Source organism: Pelodiscus sinensis, chromosome 20 (genome assembly GCF_049634645.1).
Source record: "Pelodiscus sinensis isolate JC-2024 chromosome 20, ASM4963464v1, whole genome shotgun sequence".
Taxonomy (NCBI): Eukaryota; Metazoa; Chordata; order Testudines; family Trionychidae; genus Pelodiscus; species Pelodiscus sinensis.
In genome coordinates this window covers 21,287,049-21,302,387 of record NC_134730.1, presented here as the reverse complement: position 1 = coordinate 21,302,387, position 15,339 = coordinate 21,287,049, and the positions used below count along the sequence as shown (strand labels likewise).

The 15,339-nt window shown below is 44.1% G+C and overlaps 1 protein-coding gene across 1 annotated transcript in view; it reads left to right on the top strand.

The window, feature by feature from the left end:
• The window catches only part of PITPNC1 (phosphatidylinositol transfer protein cytoplasmic 1), a 250,308-nt gene that overhangs the window by 114,619 nt on the left and 120,350 nt on the right, over positions 1 to 15,339 (top strand). The window contains exon 4 of the mRNA XM_075903944.1: positions 6,352 to 6,500. Within this exon, the coding sequence (XP_075760059.1) occupies positions 6,352 to 6,500 (149 nt within the window). The remainder of the gene's footprint in view (positions 1 to 6,351; positions 6,501 to 15,339) is intronic.

Here is a 15,339-nt window from a genome sequence, read left to right as displayed (position 1 = left end):
CGATTTCAAGGATCTGGAGCTCTGTCTGCTGCCGCAGTACCAGTGGCAGCAGCCAGGAGCTCCACGCTCTTTGGTATCGCTGGGCCCTGGGGTACCTGCCCTCCTTTGCCCCTTCCCCCCTCCTCCCCCATCAGCAGGCCTGATGATCATAATGCTGATTAGACCGTTTATTGTTAATAAACTGTGGTCACAGGACAGGGTGTTTCTCTTCCCCGTGAAGAGATAACGTTTGCAACGTTCCATTACTTAATGACTTTCCATTGAAGCAATTCCAGCAATGCACTAACCCTCCCCTCATTGAGCGCCATACGGTTTGGTGAGGAAGCTTCATTGCATGCCAGAAACGCATCCTTATGTGACTGAGGCACTAACATGCTGTGTTTCAAGGGCAGGGTAGCTCCTAAGAGTAAATAGTTACAAGATTGGCAGGTCAGATACTGATCTCGTTGATACCAGTCAATCCACACAGATTCTGCAGAATTCCAGAGTTACACCTGAGATCAGAATCTAGCCCTCTGATATCAGCATCAGATCAAATTCTGCTAAGCTTTGTCAGACTTTTTGGCAGTTTGGAAGATGAAAGAATCCATGAGGAAAGGGGTGATAAGGACAGATCCTTCCCTAGGTTTCAAGGGAAGTGGGAAGTGTCTACACAGGGAAAGTGTCTACACAGGGAGTGTCTACACAGGGAAAGTGTCTACTGAGGGAGTGTCTACACAGCAAAGTTATTTCGGAATAACGGACGTTATTCCGAAATAATTATGCAAGCATCTACTCAGCAATTCCATTATTTCTAAATAATTATGAAATAACGGATGGCTTATTCTGATTTCTGTAAACCTCATTCTACAAAGAATAATGCCTATTCCGAAATAGTATATAATATATGGCCCATTCTTCTCGAGAGATGGTGGTAAGCAGCAGCAGTGACAATCTATGAGTTGTGCCTGGATCTGCAACCTCTTTCATGGCTATATGTCCAATACTGGATTTGCACAATCGATTACAATAGCTACATGCCAGTCTACTTCCGTTTTCATGAGTCTGAGAATTTTTCCTTCTGAGACAGAGGTTTTTTTTATGACTTGCACAGGTCCTATTGAAAAATGATATATCCGGTTGTAATAATTGTCACCAGGGCTGTGTCTAGACTGGCCAGTTTTTCCGGAAAATCATCCGCGTTGCCAGAAAAACTTGCCAGCTGTCTACACTGGCAGCTTGAATTTCCGCAAAAGCACTGACTTCCTACTGTAAGAAATCTGTGCTTCTTGTGGAAATACTATGCTGCTCCCGTTCAGGCAAAAGTCCTTTTGCACAAAACTTTTGCACAAAAGGGCCAGTGTAGACAGCTGAGATTTGTTTTCCGCAAAAAAGCCCCGATTGCGAAAATGGCGATCGGGGCTTTTGTGCGGAAAAGCGCGTCTAGATTAGCATGGACGCTTTTCTGCAAAAAGTGCTTTTGCGGAAAAGCGTCCGTGCCAATCTAGACGCTCTTTTCCGAAAATGCTTTTAACTGAAACCTTTTCGTTAAAAGCATTTCCGGAAAATCATGCCAGTCTAGATGTAGCCCAGGTGTTGCGATCTGATGATGTAGATTCCCAAGAGCTAGGATTGATGTTAAACCTTTTCATAGTGTTTTTACATATATCCTTGAATCTTAACTTTGGCCTTCCTCTTGCCCTTACTCCACTTGTTAGTTCACCAAAAAGGATTTATTTGGGAAGGCGTTTATCACTCATTCTCCTCACATAGCCAAGTTATTTCGAAATAAGACGCTCCAATTCTGCTATTTTGAAATAGCCCCTCACCAGGGCCCTTTTAAATTATTCCTTCTGGGGCTCTAAATCGAGATAGCATGTCTACATTAGGAAAGCCTGCCTCGGACTAATTTTGAGGCTTCCCTGCAGTATAGACGTGCTTTTTTGAAATAAGCTATAAATATTCTGGAATAGCTTATTCTGAAATAACTGTGCAGAGTAGACGTTGCCTAGGTGTGGTATGTTTGAAATGGAACATACTGGACATTGTAAATCCCTGTACCAAGGAAAGGCCATGCTTTATGTTCAGAAGCATCAAAAATGTAAAGTCGATAGCACAGACTACTGTATAAATGTTCCTGAAGGTTGGATAGGATGACTGGGAGAATCAGGAGTGGTCCTTTCACCAGCTCAGGTGAGACATGACCAGAACTTGCCACAATCCAGGGCAGGCCCCAGGCCAAGTGATATGCCAGGTGAGGAGCATCTTTGGTACCTCCTTCCAATTGTTACCTTATGTTTTATTGCATTTGTGTCCCATTTCATAACTTTGATGCACAGTTTGCATGCTTGATTTATCCCATGCCATACATAAGCAAATAAAAAATTGATTGAATAGGTATTTTTTTTCATTTTAAGACTAAATGAAATGTGCTAACATCAAGAAATTGAACTGGGAAGCAGTATTGGGTGGTCAGAGATAACACAGTGTTTCAGTAGGTCACAGCTTTAGAATATAAACCCTAATCCTTTAGTTCAGTGGTTCTCAACCCGGAGTATGTGTACCCCAGGGGGAACACACGGGTCTTGGGGGGAGTGTCATCTCGTCTAGATATTTGCCTACTTTTATAATAGGCCACATAAAAAGCTCTAGTGAAGTCAGTACAAACTAAAATTTCATATGACTTGTTTATACTGCTCTGTGTACAATACCCTGAAATTTAAGTACAATATTTATATTCCAATCTATTTATTGCATAATTATAGGGTAAAAATGAGCAAGCAAGCAATTTTTCAGTATTAGTGTGCTGTTGTACTTTTGTGTTTTTATGTCTGATTTTGTAAGCAAGTGTTTTTTAAGTGAGATGAAACTTGGGGTACATAAGACAAATCAGACTTCTGAAAGGGGTACGGTGGTGTGGAAAGGTTGAGAGCCACTGCTTTAGTACAAAATGTCTGTGCTGTTCTGTTTCAGATATTTTCCCATCAGATTTGTTCCTTGCTGCAAATCAGATTGCAATTGAGTTTTTTGCTTCCTATATTGAGTTCCTGAAGACTTCTTTGGGGGCATCTTTTATTTTCTACAGGGGAAAACAGTCTATGTTTTGCAGTCTTAGAAAGTCATCAAATATTACATGTTGAGCATGGCAAAAGAAGTAACACTATTTCTTTTATATTATTGTGTAAATAGGGGGTTGATAGATATTGGTAGCATCTCATTAAATATTTCCTTTATTAGTCACTATTGACACTCTTCAACTCTAAAAATACAAAACAACGAATAGTCCTCCATCACCTTAGAGACGAACAAAAAATGTAGATGGTATGAGCTTTTGTGGGCATAACCCACTTTTTCACGAAAGCTCATAATACCATCTACATTTTTTGTTCATCTCTAAGGTGCTGCAAGAATGTTTGTTGTTTTTTACGCTTTTTTCAGTTGCAGACTAGCATGGCTACCACTCTGAAACTCTTAAAATACAAGTACATTTTCACAGTTACACAGTAAAACAAGGTTCATAATATTATATCTGGGTTCTCACTTCAGCTCAGTTCATTTTTATATCTCCCTGACTGGCTCCCTGACCCACCCACAGCAGACACAATTTTCTACACTCTGGGTCCTAGTGCCTCTCCTCTCCCCCCACAGTCTGGCATCTGAGGCAGCTGCCTCAGTTCGCCTCATGGTAAGGCCAGCCCTGTCTATGCCATGGCACAGGGCCCAGCTCCTTAATCCAGACATTGCAACCTGGTACATAGGGCTGCTTCATCACTCAGATTTGGCCCAGCCACAACTCCATCAGGACTCTGTGATTGGTTAATCCAGCCCTACATGGGATGACCCACATAAAACTTTCCAGTGGTTGGGACCCACTATTAGGGAAACATCGCTGCATCAAACAGCACGGGGACTACAGAACAGAAACTAGGTTTGAGTTTGGGAAGCAAGAAATTATAGAGGTGGGTGCAAGTTCCTTCCTCTCCCCTCTTCCCTGCCAAAAAAGGAAGGTAAGAGGGTTGCTGACCTGGGCTGACAGATGCAAAAGGGGCAGATGCCAAGTAATGGATGCGGAATAAAGGAGGCATTAAATCTTCTCTTCACCTAGGGAATTATTGCACATACGCTTCACTCTGCCAGGCATTTCTGAATCCATACATTTTAAACTTAGTACAGCTTGTACTTGGAGAGCCTCCATCAAGGTTTCCCCCAGAACTGCAATGTTAGCATCTTCCTGCCTCCTCTCTCTTGGCTGCTGTTGGAAATTGTTTTCAGGAGCTAGTTCTTCTCCTGTTGAAATAAAAGGCAGAACTCCTCCTCACAGGGACAACAACAGACTTTTAATTTGCAATTCTCCATGAAAGACAGTGGTGCCAGAGAACAGAGTCTCTACTCTCAGAGTACGTCTCGACTGCGAGGCTCTTTTCCCCATACTTTTGTTGGAAGAGGCTTTTCTGAAATTTGGCCTCTCTAGACTGGGCCAAATTTCAGAGAAAACCCCTCTTTCATAACCGCCCTTCTTCCTTCTGAAACGAGGAATACAGGGGCTTCTGAAAGAGCACGTTTGCTCTTCCGCAAAAAAAAGCAGAAGAGCAAACACATTCCTTGGACACAACAGAGTTTTTTCAGAATACCCGAAAACCCCCCGCAGTCTACCCATACCCTCAGTACTGCACAGTAATGTAATTCCTCTTGTGCACCATGTCTCAGAAACGGATATCAGTGGATCATGGTAGGCAGTCTTTGAAATCATATTATGGCAGTTAGTAAACATGTATTAAACACCAGCCCTGCTATTTAGCACTTGAGTATAAGAGACACAGTGTAGCACTTAATTGCTAGTAATGAAAGCACCTCAGTTGGTGTATCAACAACCTGGCACACAGATCATTTAAAAATCCATCTTTCAAAATACACTAGAACTCTGTGTCAGATGTCTGATGTGTTTCTTAATGGGATTAGTCCTCCCATCTCAGCTGAAATACAAAAAGACTTTCCCAAGTTAAGAAAAAAATCTATTAAACAATAAAAGTCAAGAAAGAGCTGTTGGTTCTTAACTATTCTCTTATGCTCCAAAATGCACAATACAGAGACAGAAGAATATGGGGGAAACTAAAGTGAAATAAGAATGAATCTGCCAGTTGTGCAAGACATTCTTTGAAACTCAGAGCAGAATCATGAATCTTGCACAGAAAATTCCAGGTATGGGGTTAATAGAAAAAAATATTTTAATCCAAGAAAATCAATGACTTTTTAATCTGCTTTAGGGAATTTCTGGTGCTGGTAGGAAGTGCTGGACTGATTTAAAAAAAACCTTGAATAATAAAATCCTGAGTTCATTCATAGACCAAATTGACTGTCCAGAATGGCCGATGACTGACCAGCAAGGACCACCTCTAGCTGAAAGAATGGAGGCCAGTTATCAAGGCCCATAGTGCTTGGGTCCTAAAGAGTCTAATAAGAATGTCACTGTGGTGGTGGTATTGTAATAATATAGATATTTATCCACTAGAAACTGGGCAGAAACCACCAGACCATCATGAGGCCATTGGACATCTCATGGTCACAACTGATCATGGGTTATTATTTCCTGCTAATATGTGTTAGTGTTTGTATAATTTTTTACTGGTCTGCCATTCCTGGCACCTCTACTATCACATTGATCTTGCCTGGTTTAAAAGTGGTGCCTTGTATAGCTCTCGACTTATAAACAAAACTCTTGTGAGTTTCTTCCAAATACTGCTTGTCCTTTGATGTGTGGCTGAGAAGAAAATAATCAGTTGTCTTGGTGCCATGATGGCTTGGATGCAGGTAGTAATTTAGAGGCCTGCTGCTATAAATTTGCATAACTTTTTTAACTTCAGTGGAGCTACCTTGATCTACAAAAGCTGAGGACTCTATAGCTACATATCCTTAAAGAGGTATGCCAATGGTTTCCAAAGAAGTCTCTTTCACCAACATCTCATGACTCCATGCCCCTCCAGAAACTTCTAGCTTTCTATAACACTGAGGCCTTTAGTGTGAGGCATGTCACCTCCTCCTATGGTGAAAACCCATTTGAGGTTTTTAAGGTTCCTGTGATGTAATTCGCCTACATCACAATGAGGATGCAGCCACATGACTGATTTTGGTAAAGTACTTTGCGGTCACTTGGATACACGACACTATGGATATATCATTATTATTTAGTGATGCATTCATTAGGAGTAGCGTTTATTATTATTATTCTTGCAGCTCTGAATGCAATGATTCCCTCCATCTCCCACTCACTACCTTTAAATTGCAATTTTTCCTGGATATCCATTTGACATTTGGCTTGAGGATACTCATGCATTATATATGGCTAATATATTTGCTCCTGTTTTTGTTTTGCAGTACAGAATTGGACAGCTGTACATGATCAGTAAGCATAGCCACGAGCAGAGTGATCGAGGGGAGGGCGTGGAAGTCGTGCAGAACGAACCCTATGAAGATCCACATCACGGCAATGGTCAGCTCACAGAAAAACGGGTCTATCTCAACAGGCAAGTATTATGCAGCTGTTTCCCTGAACACCATGCTGCTGTCACTTCCCGTCATGCACAGTGTTGAAGATTTGCAGGGCATGAACTCTCTCTCAGGAAATAGCTTTTGGGTTTCAAATGAAATGTGTTCCATTGAATACAGGCCAGTCACTGGCGACTTCAAGGAAAGGGACAATAGAAGAGCTCCTTCACTTGAAACAGAGACTTTTTTTAAATTTTAGAGTACATTTTCCATGGCAAAGAATTATGACCTAAAGGCAAGATTATGTTGAAAAGCAGCACATTTCTCTGTTTTCTTTCACACTTTCCCATTTTTTAAATAGGTACAACAGAAAGGGGTATCTATATATACAGAAATCCAGGATGCCAGAGCGACTGAGGGTCACTAGGTCTAGGTTCTACTTCTGACTCTTTCCTTACCCATACGCAGAATATGCAGTTACATAGGGCACCCAAAAATGTGGAGCACCGCTGGGTCTTAATGTCCACCCAGCTGTATCTTCCTATCCCTGTTCTGTGGTTTTGCTTCCTCCAGAGGACCTAGTTACTTAAAAGTGAAAAAGCCGGCCAGACTTATTAGCAGAACGCACTGACCCTGTGAAAGGGTCATGTGAGCAGTAATGAAGCCATTTAACAGACATTTGCCAGCTCCAGGTATTAGCTGTCAGTTTCTGAATTTACTGTTTGTCAACAGGGCATTAATTTAAAAATTGTTATAAAAATATTTCATTCGTGCGCTGCTGCAGATTATAAAACTACGTCTCTAAAAAAGTCATCGTCCCTCTGGCTGCCATCAGGCATCGGGGCAACAGTTCAATTGTCCTGCGTAGGGCCACACAAATCCTAAGGATGGCCCTGCCCTATCCCATGCTTGTTGTGTGATCTTACACAAGTCTGGGAGGATCTGATTTCCTGAAGCACAGAGCACCAATAACTCCCACTGATTTTAATTGAGGTTGCGGATGTCCTTAATCACTGTGGGCTTCCCATAAAAAAAAAATGAAAATGATGGTTCTTCACTCCTGCACAGAGCTGTTTGAAGATTAATTCCATTACTGTTTGCAATATGCTGTGATGTCCGTGATGGCAAGGGCTATACAAGTGCAAAAAAATTTAACATGCTAAAGTTCTTCTTTAAAGGAAAGTTGTTTTCTTTTCAAATTCTAGTTCAAAGGTAGATTTATACCCTCCTCCCACCCCAAATCTTCATATTCAGCTAAAATCAAATAGGTGCATTCAAATTAATCCTGCCTGAAATGACACAGAGGTCAAGCAAGTCTCTGTTGAACAACAGTAACATTCAAAACGTCACTCTGGTCCCACACTTAGCCGAGAATTGCTGAGGGTAGCAGTGAGCCCTTGGGATGCTGATACAGCAAGATAGAGCACGACTTCCTACGAAATACACAAGGCCAGCGACCCACTTTGGTAACAAAAGATTTGGCTCAGTGAAGTGAGCTGACATTATGAATGACCACTAGAATTGAGCCTCAGTGACCTTCTGCAGCACAGTGACAGGCTTAAAGCCATGGTGAGAAAAATTGCTTTTTTTTTCCCGACAGCCCCATCAGTTCCTAAAGCCAAATATGTGTCTTTTCTGCAGCTAAAATTAAAGAGTTAGGGGGTCAGTGCTTCCACACTGAGTTAAAGGCCAGTGTTAATTTCAAAACCTATATATTTCTGTTGTATGAAATATATTCCTTAATCTGCTGCAGTTTTTTATTACTACTGATCTAATTGAATGTTGCTGCTTTTCCAATTCTTCTCTGTTCCCTTAGGCCCATTTCCTTTATTAAGCTTTTCTGCACGGTGATCCTTAGACACAGATATAGCAATATTGTGGCAATTACACCATTGCATGTTCCTCTGGAATCCTGACAGATCTGACCTTTCCCCAGCCTAACAACGAAATTACCAGCAATATTACACACTTACAAAAAATAGTGCTTATGAAAAAAGTCTGTTGATGGTCTTATTCACCACTGAGAACAGTGGTTCTCAAAGTGGGGTCCGCGGACCACTAGTGGTCCGTGGCTACCTCCCAGGTGGTCCGTGGCTCCAGCTCGGCCTCCCCCCAGTGCCCTGTGCAACATGCAACGTGGCAGGTTCTCTTGCGGGCTTGTCCATGTCCCTGCGCCTCAGGTGAGGCTTCCCACCCCACCTCCTTCTTTGTGCTTGCAGTCTGCAGATGAGGTAGCCTTGAGCCTCTTGTCACCCCCACCCTTGAGCTCCCCCCCCCCCACCCCTCCAGTCTCCATGTTGCTGGGAGTCGGCCCAGAGGCAGGATTCTCAAGCGAGGAGCTGCTGACTCTGCATTTCCCCCCTGCACCCCGCCTGCCACGACGGGGACCTGCCCATTCTCTGTTCACGCTGCAAGGTGCGCCCCGCTCTGACCTGGCCACCCGTCTGTTGGGCTGCACACTGCAGGAAGGTGTGGCCCAGCCTGGGGAGGGGGCGCTGCACTCCGGGACCCTCGTGTTCACACGGCACCACTTTGCTGTACACAAGGAGGAGGAGGGTGGGAACCGCCACCCGGCTTGGTGAGGGGTCTCAGTACTGTCCGTAGCTCCTGGGGAAGGCCAGGGCCCGGGCTGTGGGGAGGGGGCATGCCCACAGGGGAATTCAGAGGGCTTGTCCATGTCCCTCTGACAGAACCAGCAGCCACCTCGGCATCCTGCCATAGCTTCCTCCCTCTCCAGACCCTGCTTGTTTGGCTGCAGCCGAGTGAAAGGGCATGCAGCATGGCAGCGACTGTGTTTGATCTGGTGAGCTCCCAGTCCAGGGTATTCAAAGCTGCAATTAGTAAAGCGTTCATGGGTGAGAGTGCTCAGTGGCAAGAGCGCAGCTCTAAATGAAACCTGAAAGGTGGTTCCAGTGAGAGGCAGCAGTTCTTGGGGGCTGGCCGGAGAAGACTCAGATGATCACACAGTTCAGCATGTGAAAAAAGGGAGGGAGACAATGGAGAAATTGGAGACCGTGGTCCAGAAGGAGGTAACTTGTTTTTAAAGGCATCTCCGAGGCATGTCCACAAGACAGCTTGAAAACATTTATTCTGCTAATCAGGCAGCAGGCTTGTGCGTGGAGGCTTCATACAAACTTCTCTGAAAATAATTCTGATTTTTCAATGAGCTTTCTTCATCCCTCCCCCCCACTCCCGCCCATGCACACCCTCTGAGTGGGAAGACGAGCTAGTGCTGCAGCCTCGTGGTTGCGTGGGCTTTCTGCTGCGTGGGGGAGGGGGAGGCTCAGCTCCCTCCCTCCCCCCACCCTGTTGGGGGAATGGCAGTGCAGTGACTCATGAGGCTTTCCCCACTTCAAGGGAGCACAAAGCCAGGTAAGTATCCCCCCTCATGCCCAGACCCCTGCACCCCAGTCACTCTCAGTCCTCTCCCTCCACCCAAGACCACACACCCCCAGCTTGCTTTGACACCCTCCCTTGCTCCTGCACTCCCCAACCTGTCTAGACACCCTCTCTCCTGGCCAGAAACTCTACCCTCAGCCTGCTCCTGCATCCTCCCCCCTCAGCCCTTCGTGCACCCTCTCTTTCTCCTGCACCCTCCCTCTTGGCCAGACACCCTACCCCCAGGCTGCTCCTGCACTCTTCCTTGATCCTGCACCCTCACCCCTGGCCAGATATTTACCCCCTACCCTGCTCCTGCTCCTTCACCCTGGCCAGACACCTTACTCCCAGTCTGCTTCTGCACCCCACCTCCCACCCAGACCTCACTACTCTCCCCCTTCTGCACCCCACCTTCCTCCCAGATCCTGCACCGCCATCTGTATCCCACTCACTGGCAACCCTGTCCCACACACTGAACCCCTCATTTTGGTTCCCACCCCAGAGCCTAGGGGGTTCCATAAAATCCACTAGCTCCAAAACCCCATAAAAGTAAATCTGGCCTGTGGGAAGCCCTGAACCTCAGTCCTCCCTGTCTCTTCCCCTCACCTAGTGGGGCTGGAGCGCCAGAGGAGTGTGGTGTCTCATTTGGGGACCAATTCAGTGAGGGTTGGGGGTTTGGGCAGGAGTTTTTTTGCTGCTTACTTGTGGGTCCCCAACTGATTTTCTGTGGGTCAGTGGCCCCGACCCAAAAAAGGTCTCTACGCCTGCCATAAATAAAGAAAACATTGAAACTTTTTGTGTTGAACATAAATTAATATTTTACTTTATTTAAAATGAAGTTTGATAAACTAACATGAGAAAGTTAAAATGATCAATCTGCTTAATCATTGAAATTAAACCATTCTCCCTAGCTGCAGCACTAGCAAAATGGCTTGGGTGTAGTTATGTAATTAACGGTGAGTTTCCATTAGCACAGGGGAGTCCAAACTTTTTTCAAAAAGGGCCAGATTTGATGAAGTGAACATGCGTGAGGGCCGACCATTTTGCCTGACATTCTTTGAACCATTAAAATTAAATGCAAATTAACTATTTTATGCAAAGTTTATTGCAAACAGCATACTTTTCATTTCGTCACATGGATGACAAATCTAAACAGGTGTTAAATCACTCTGCCTTTCATATCTGAAGGCCAGATGAAAAAAAAATCCAGGAAGCTGAAATATATGTCAGGAACATTGTAAAGTACATTACATATTATTGGTAATAAAGGTTGTCTGTCAACTTTTAAGTTAAAAAAATATGAACAGGAACATAACACCAAGTATACATGTTGTGTCCAAATATATTTATAACTGATTTAGACCAACTGACATTAACTGAGATTTTACAATGTATTCATCTCAATACATATGGATTCGTTGGGGGCCATAAAAGATAGATATTGCCAAATTACCTGTGGGGCCGTATTAAACCAGAACACGGGCCGCAATTGGCCCGCGGGACGGACTTTGGACATGCCTGCATTAGCAACTGGTGGTCCATGGAAAAATTTACATTGAGCCAGTTCATCCAGGGGCCAAAAAGTTTGAGAACCACTGACTTAGAAGCTTACTGTCACTGAATTAGGGATGTAAAGGGTTAACCGGCTAACCATTTACCAACTAAGCCTCACCCTGATTAGGCAATGCTTTTGGGTAACTGGTTAACCGGTGGGCTGCTCCAGCCCATCCAGGCCCACCATGCTCCAGGCAGGGGCTGCTCCAAGGTTCACCAGCTGAACTAGCAAAAACGAGTGGTCCTGTGGCGCCTTAGAGACTAACCAAAATATATAGAATCTTTAGTTTTCATGGGCAAAACCCACTTCATCGGGTGAATTGGAGTGGAAATAACAGAAACTAAGAAATATATATAGAAAACAACAGAAGTACTGGTCAACTGTAAGACCCATATTAATGACGCTAATTACCGTATACATGTGAACATAAGTCCGTTCATTTATAAGCCGACCCCCCAAACTTACAGAGAAAAAATGGTAAAAAGTCACTGACCCATTTATAAGCCAACTCCAGAGTACAAACTGATAATCCCAGGTTGTCAGCTCAAGGACTTGCAGGCTGCAGGCAAAGAGCCTCTCATCTCCCATTGGCTACTGTTTGCTGTTCTCAGCCAATGGAAGCTGAGGGGCTCCATGCTGGCAGCCAGCAAGTCCTTCAGCCCAAGCCATGGGAAGAATCTGTTCATAAGCTGACCTCAACTCTTCACAGTGGAATTTTTTTCCAAAAAAAGTCAGCTTATGAACGAGTTATATACAGTAAGTAGGCTGGATGTGTCCCATTCATAGCTGCTGATGTGAAATGCGAATGCTAAAGGCATGAGAAATTGCCTTTGTAGTGCGTTAACCAATTAATATCTTTATTTAAGCCCAGGGAGACCGTGTCAAATATGCAAATGAACTCCAGTTCTGCAGTCGCTCTGTTAAGCCTAGTATTTAGCTGGTTCACGTTTTAAACAATAATTAAACATCCCTGCCCTGAATAGGAGATCTGTGGTGGCACAAATGTGCTTAGCATGCCCCCATGTGCAAAATATTGCATACAAACATAACCAGGTTTGAAAAATGGTCCTGAAGATTCATATCAAATAAAGTCCAGTGCCTTTGTGGTTAGCTGGATCTCAGGCCCATGTAAGGTGTTTACTTCCATCTGGGAAGGAGAAATGGTGGGGACAGATCGCTGCGCCTGCATGCAGACTCTGACCATTTCAGGTTAGTTTTCCATTCTGTTTCCTTCCCTTTTCCCTGGTGAGAGCCATATTTTCATGAGGCGGTGAAAGAGCATTCTCTTTGGGTGTGTCTAGACTACAGAGATTTGTCGACAAAAGTGGACTTTTGTCGACAAAACTAAACCAGCGTCTAAACTACCGCTGAGTTCTGTCAACATAACATCGACAGAACACAGCAGTTTTGTCGATGGTGGTAAACCTCATTTTACGAGGCATAACGCCTTTTGCCGAGAGAGTTCTGTCGACAGAAGGTGTTATTGCATCTAGGGTTGTATCTAGACTACAGGGTTTTGTCGACAAAGCAGCTTGCTTTGTCAACAGAACTGAATGTAGTCTAGACGCTCTTTGTCGACAGTATTTGTCGACAAAATTTCTGTCAACAAAAGCCTGTAGTCTAGACGTACCCTTTGAGAGGTCTTTTTCTGTCACAGAAAGTATTGTCTCTGATCCACTCCAGCAAAATGATTCCAACGCCTTCCTTGACCAATAAAGGAAAGTGCCCTCGAGGGAGTGTCAGTGTCTTACTAAAATGCTGCCTGATGGCCAGTGATGATCTGTTGGTGTGACTGTTCTGCTTCTGCGGTCCATAAATACTTTAATTTGCAGTTTCCATTATAATGGGGAGGGGGAAAAAGCGTGGCCATAAATGCCAGTATATAGATGAGTTATATTCATAAAGGATGGTGCTCTGTGGGCAAGCCATCAATACTGTGACTCACAGATATAGAACTGGGGAAAATTTATGCATTGCTCAGAAACATCATCCAGGCTCACCGATATGAGGGACAAAAGAGGCAACTGGCCTCGGGTCCGGTGATTCAAAAGGGCCTAGGGTTCTTGGCCACTGCCACTGTGGCAGTGGTGGCAGCCAGAACTGTGGGCCCATTAAATCACCATGGGTATGTCTACACTAGCCCCCTAGTTCAAACTAGGGAGGCTAATGTAGGCATTCGAAGTTGCAAATGAAGCCTGGGATTTAAATATCCCGGGCTTTATTTGCATCTTCCCGTCCGGGCACCATTTTTAAATCCCCTTAGTCCAACCTAACTCCCCGCAGCTACACGCGGCAGGCAAATGTTAACTCAAACTACATCCTTAGTTCAAGTTAACTGTTACACCTCATTCCACAAGGTGTAACAGATACACTTGAAAGAGAATCCTCTGAACTGTCATTCATGCTCAAATTCGACACTTTACAATTAAGTTTGAATAAAGACTCTAATTACCTTACCCATTACAAAGATAGCTTCTCCAATTATCACCTCTAATATCATTAGCTCACAAACATTTACCTCCTCCTCCCCCCATCTCCCTTCTGTTCTGAAATTTGATTTGTCCTTTTCATGTGTTCATTTTTTTTTAATTGTATCCTTTGATATATATGGTTGTGACAATTTTGTTCCACTATTTGATCTAAGGAAGTGGGTCTGGCCCACGAAAGCTCATCACCTAATAAACCATCTTGTTAGTCTTTAAAGTGCTACATAGTCCTGTTTTTTGTTTTGGCAAAGACTGTGTAACATCACCATCTCCCTGAAAGGCGGAGCAGAAATCCAGAGTCCTCACAAGGGTGGCGATCTGGAGGAAATGTGTGAGAACTACAGCAGAGATTGGGGAAGTTCACCGTGACCTCGGGTCGTGGGTTAGTTGGGCGATGGAGCCCTATGGTCCAAGAGTGGAGTACCAGCATTAGCGTCTGCATCCCAGGAGTGTTCCTGAAAATCCAGACATAGAGGCTGTGTCTGAACATTGGTCAGACTCAATAAGCTTTAAAACTCCTGAAAAATTAAAAGTTTGGCTTCAGAATAGCAGCCTAGTGAGAGCCCACAAATGGGTCCTCAGCTAGGGCTGTAACATCAGTGTCTTAAATCAAACTTATTGAATTTAAATAGAGCTACCACTATAAACAGTGCTGTTACAAGGTGGACAGGGTCTGGAGCTAAGTCAATCCTGATTACTAAAGAGGCACATCTGGGTTGGTTCAGGTAATTCTCTATAAAAGATAGCAGAGAAAAGGGAAGTGAAGGAAATTGCAGGAAGTAAGGACTTCTACAGGGAAGATCCTGATGCCAAAGAGTTTAGAAGCCAGAGCTAGAAGACTGAGGAACTAGCCAGGTAGGGCCTGGGAATGGGCCACCAAAGCAAAAAAAGCCCCAACCAGGAAGGCCTGGAAGTAGTGTGAGTTGGAAACTGTTGAGAGTGAGCAGGTGCAGCAGGAAGACATGGGGCATGAGACGACAGGCAGAAAAAGCTGGGAGTGGCCTGACAAGAGGTTAAAACCAATGGCCTGTGTTTTGACACCTTGAGTTTTATTGATGTGAATCAACTCAGATCTCCAAGAATGGTGGTGTACGGACAAGAAAATAAATCAGAGGGCTTGTTTTAATAATCCCTGTGCGGAAGAAATTGTTAGCAGAGTGCTGCAGAGGCACCTCTGTCTATAAGGGGGATGCATGGAATGTTGACCTCACTACATGCGCAATGTATTAAAGTCTCACAACTTCACATCAAAAGATGAATCGATCTGACTAAACAGAATTGTGAAAGTACAGGCGATCACAATCAAATAACTGCAAAATGCCAGCTTTTTGGGAAATGCAAGAAATAAAAGGTCAATATGAACTGAAGATACAAAAGAAGGCTAGAGAAGCGTGTGGTATTCCTTTATCTCTGGTACCTAAAATGAAGCCAATTTATTTGAGCAGAATTTTTATGAAA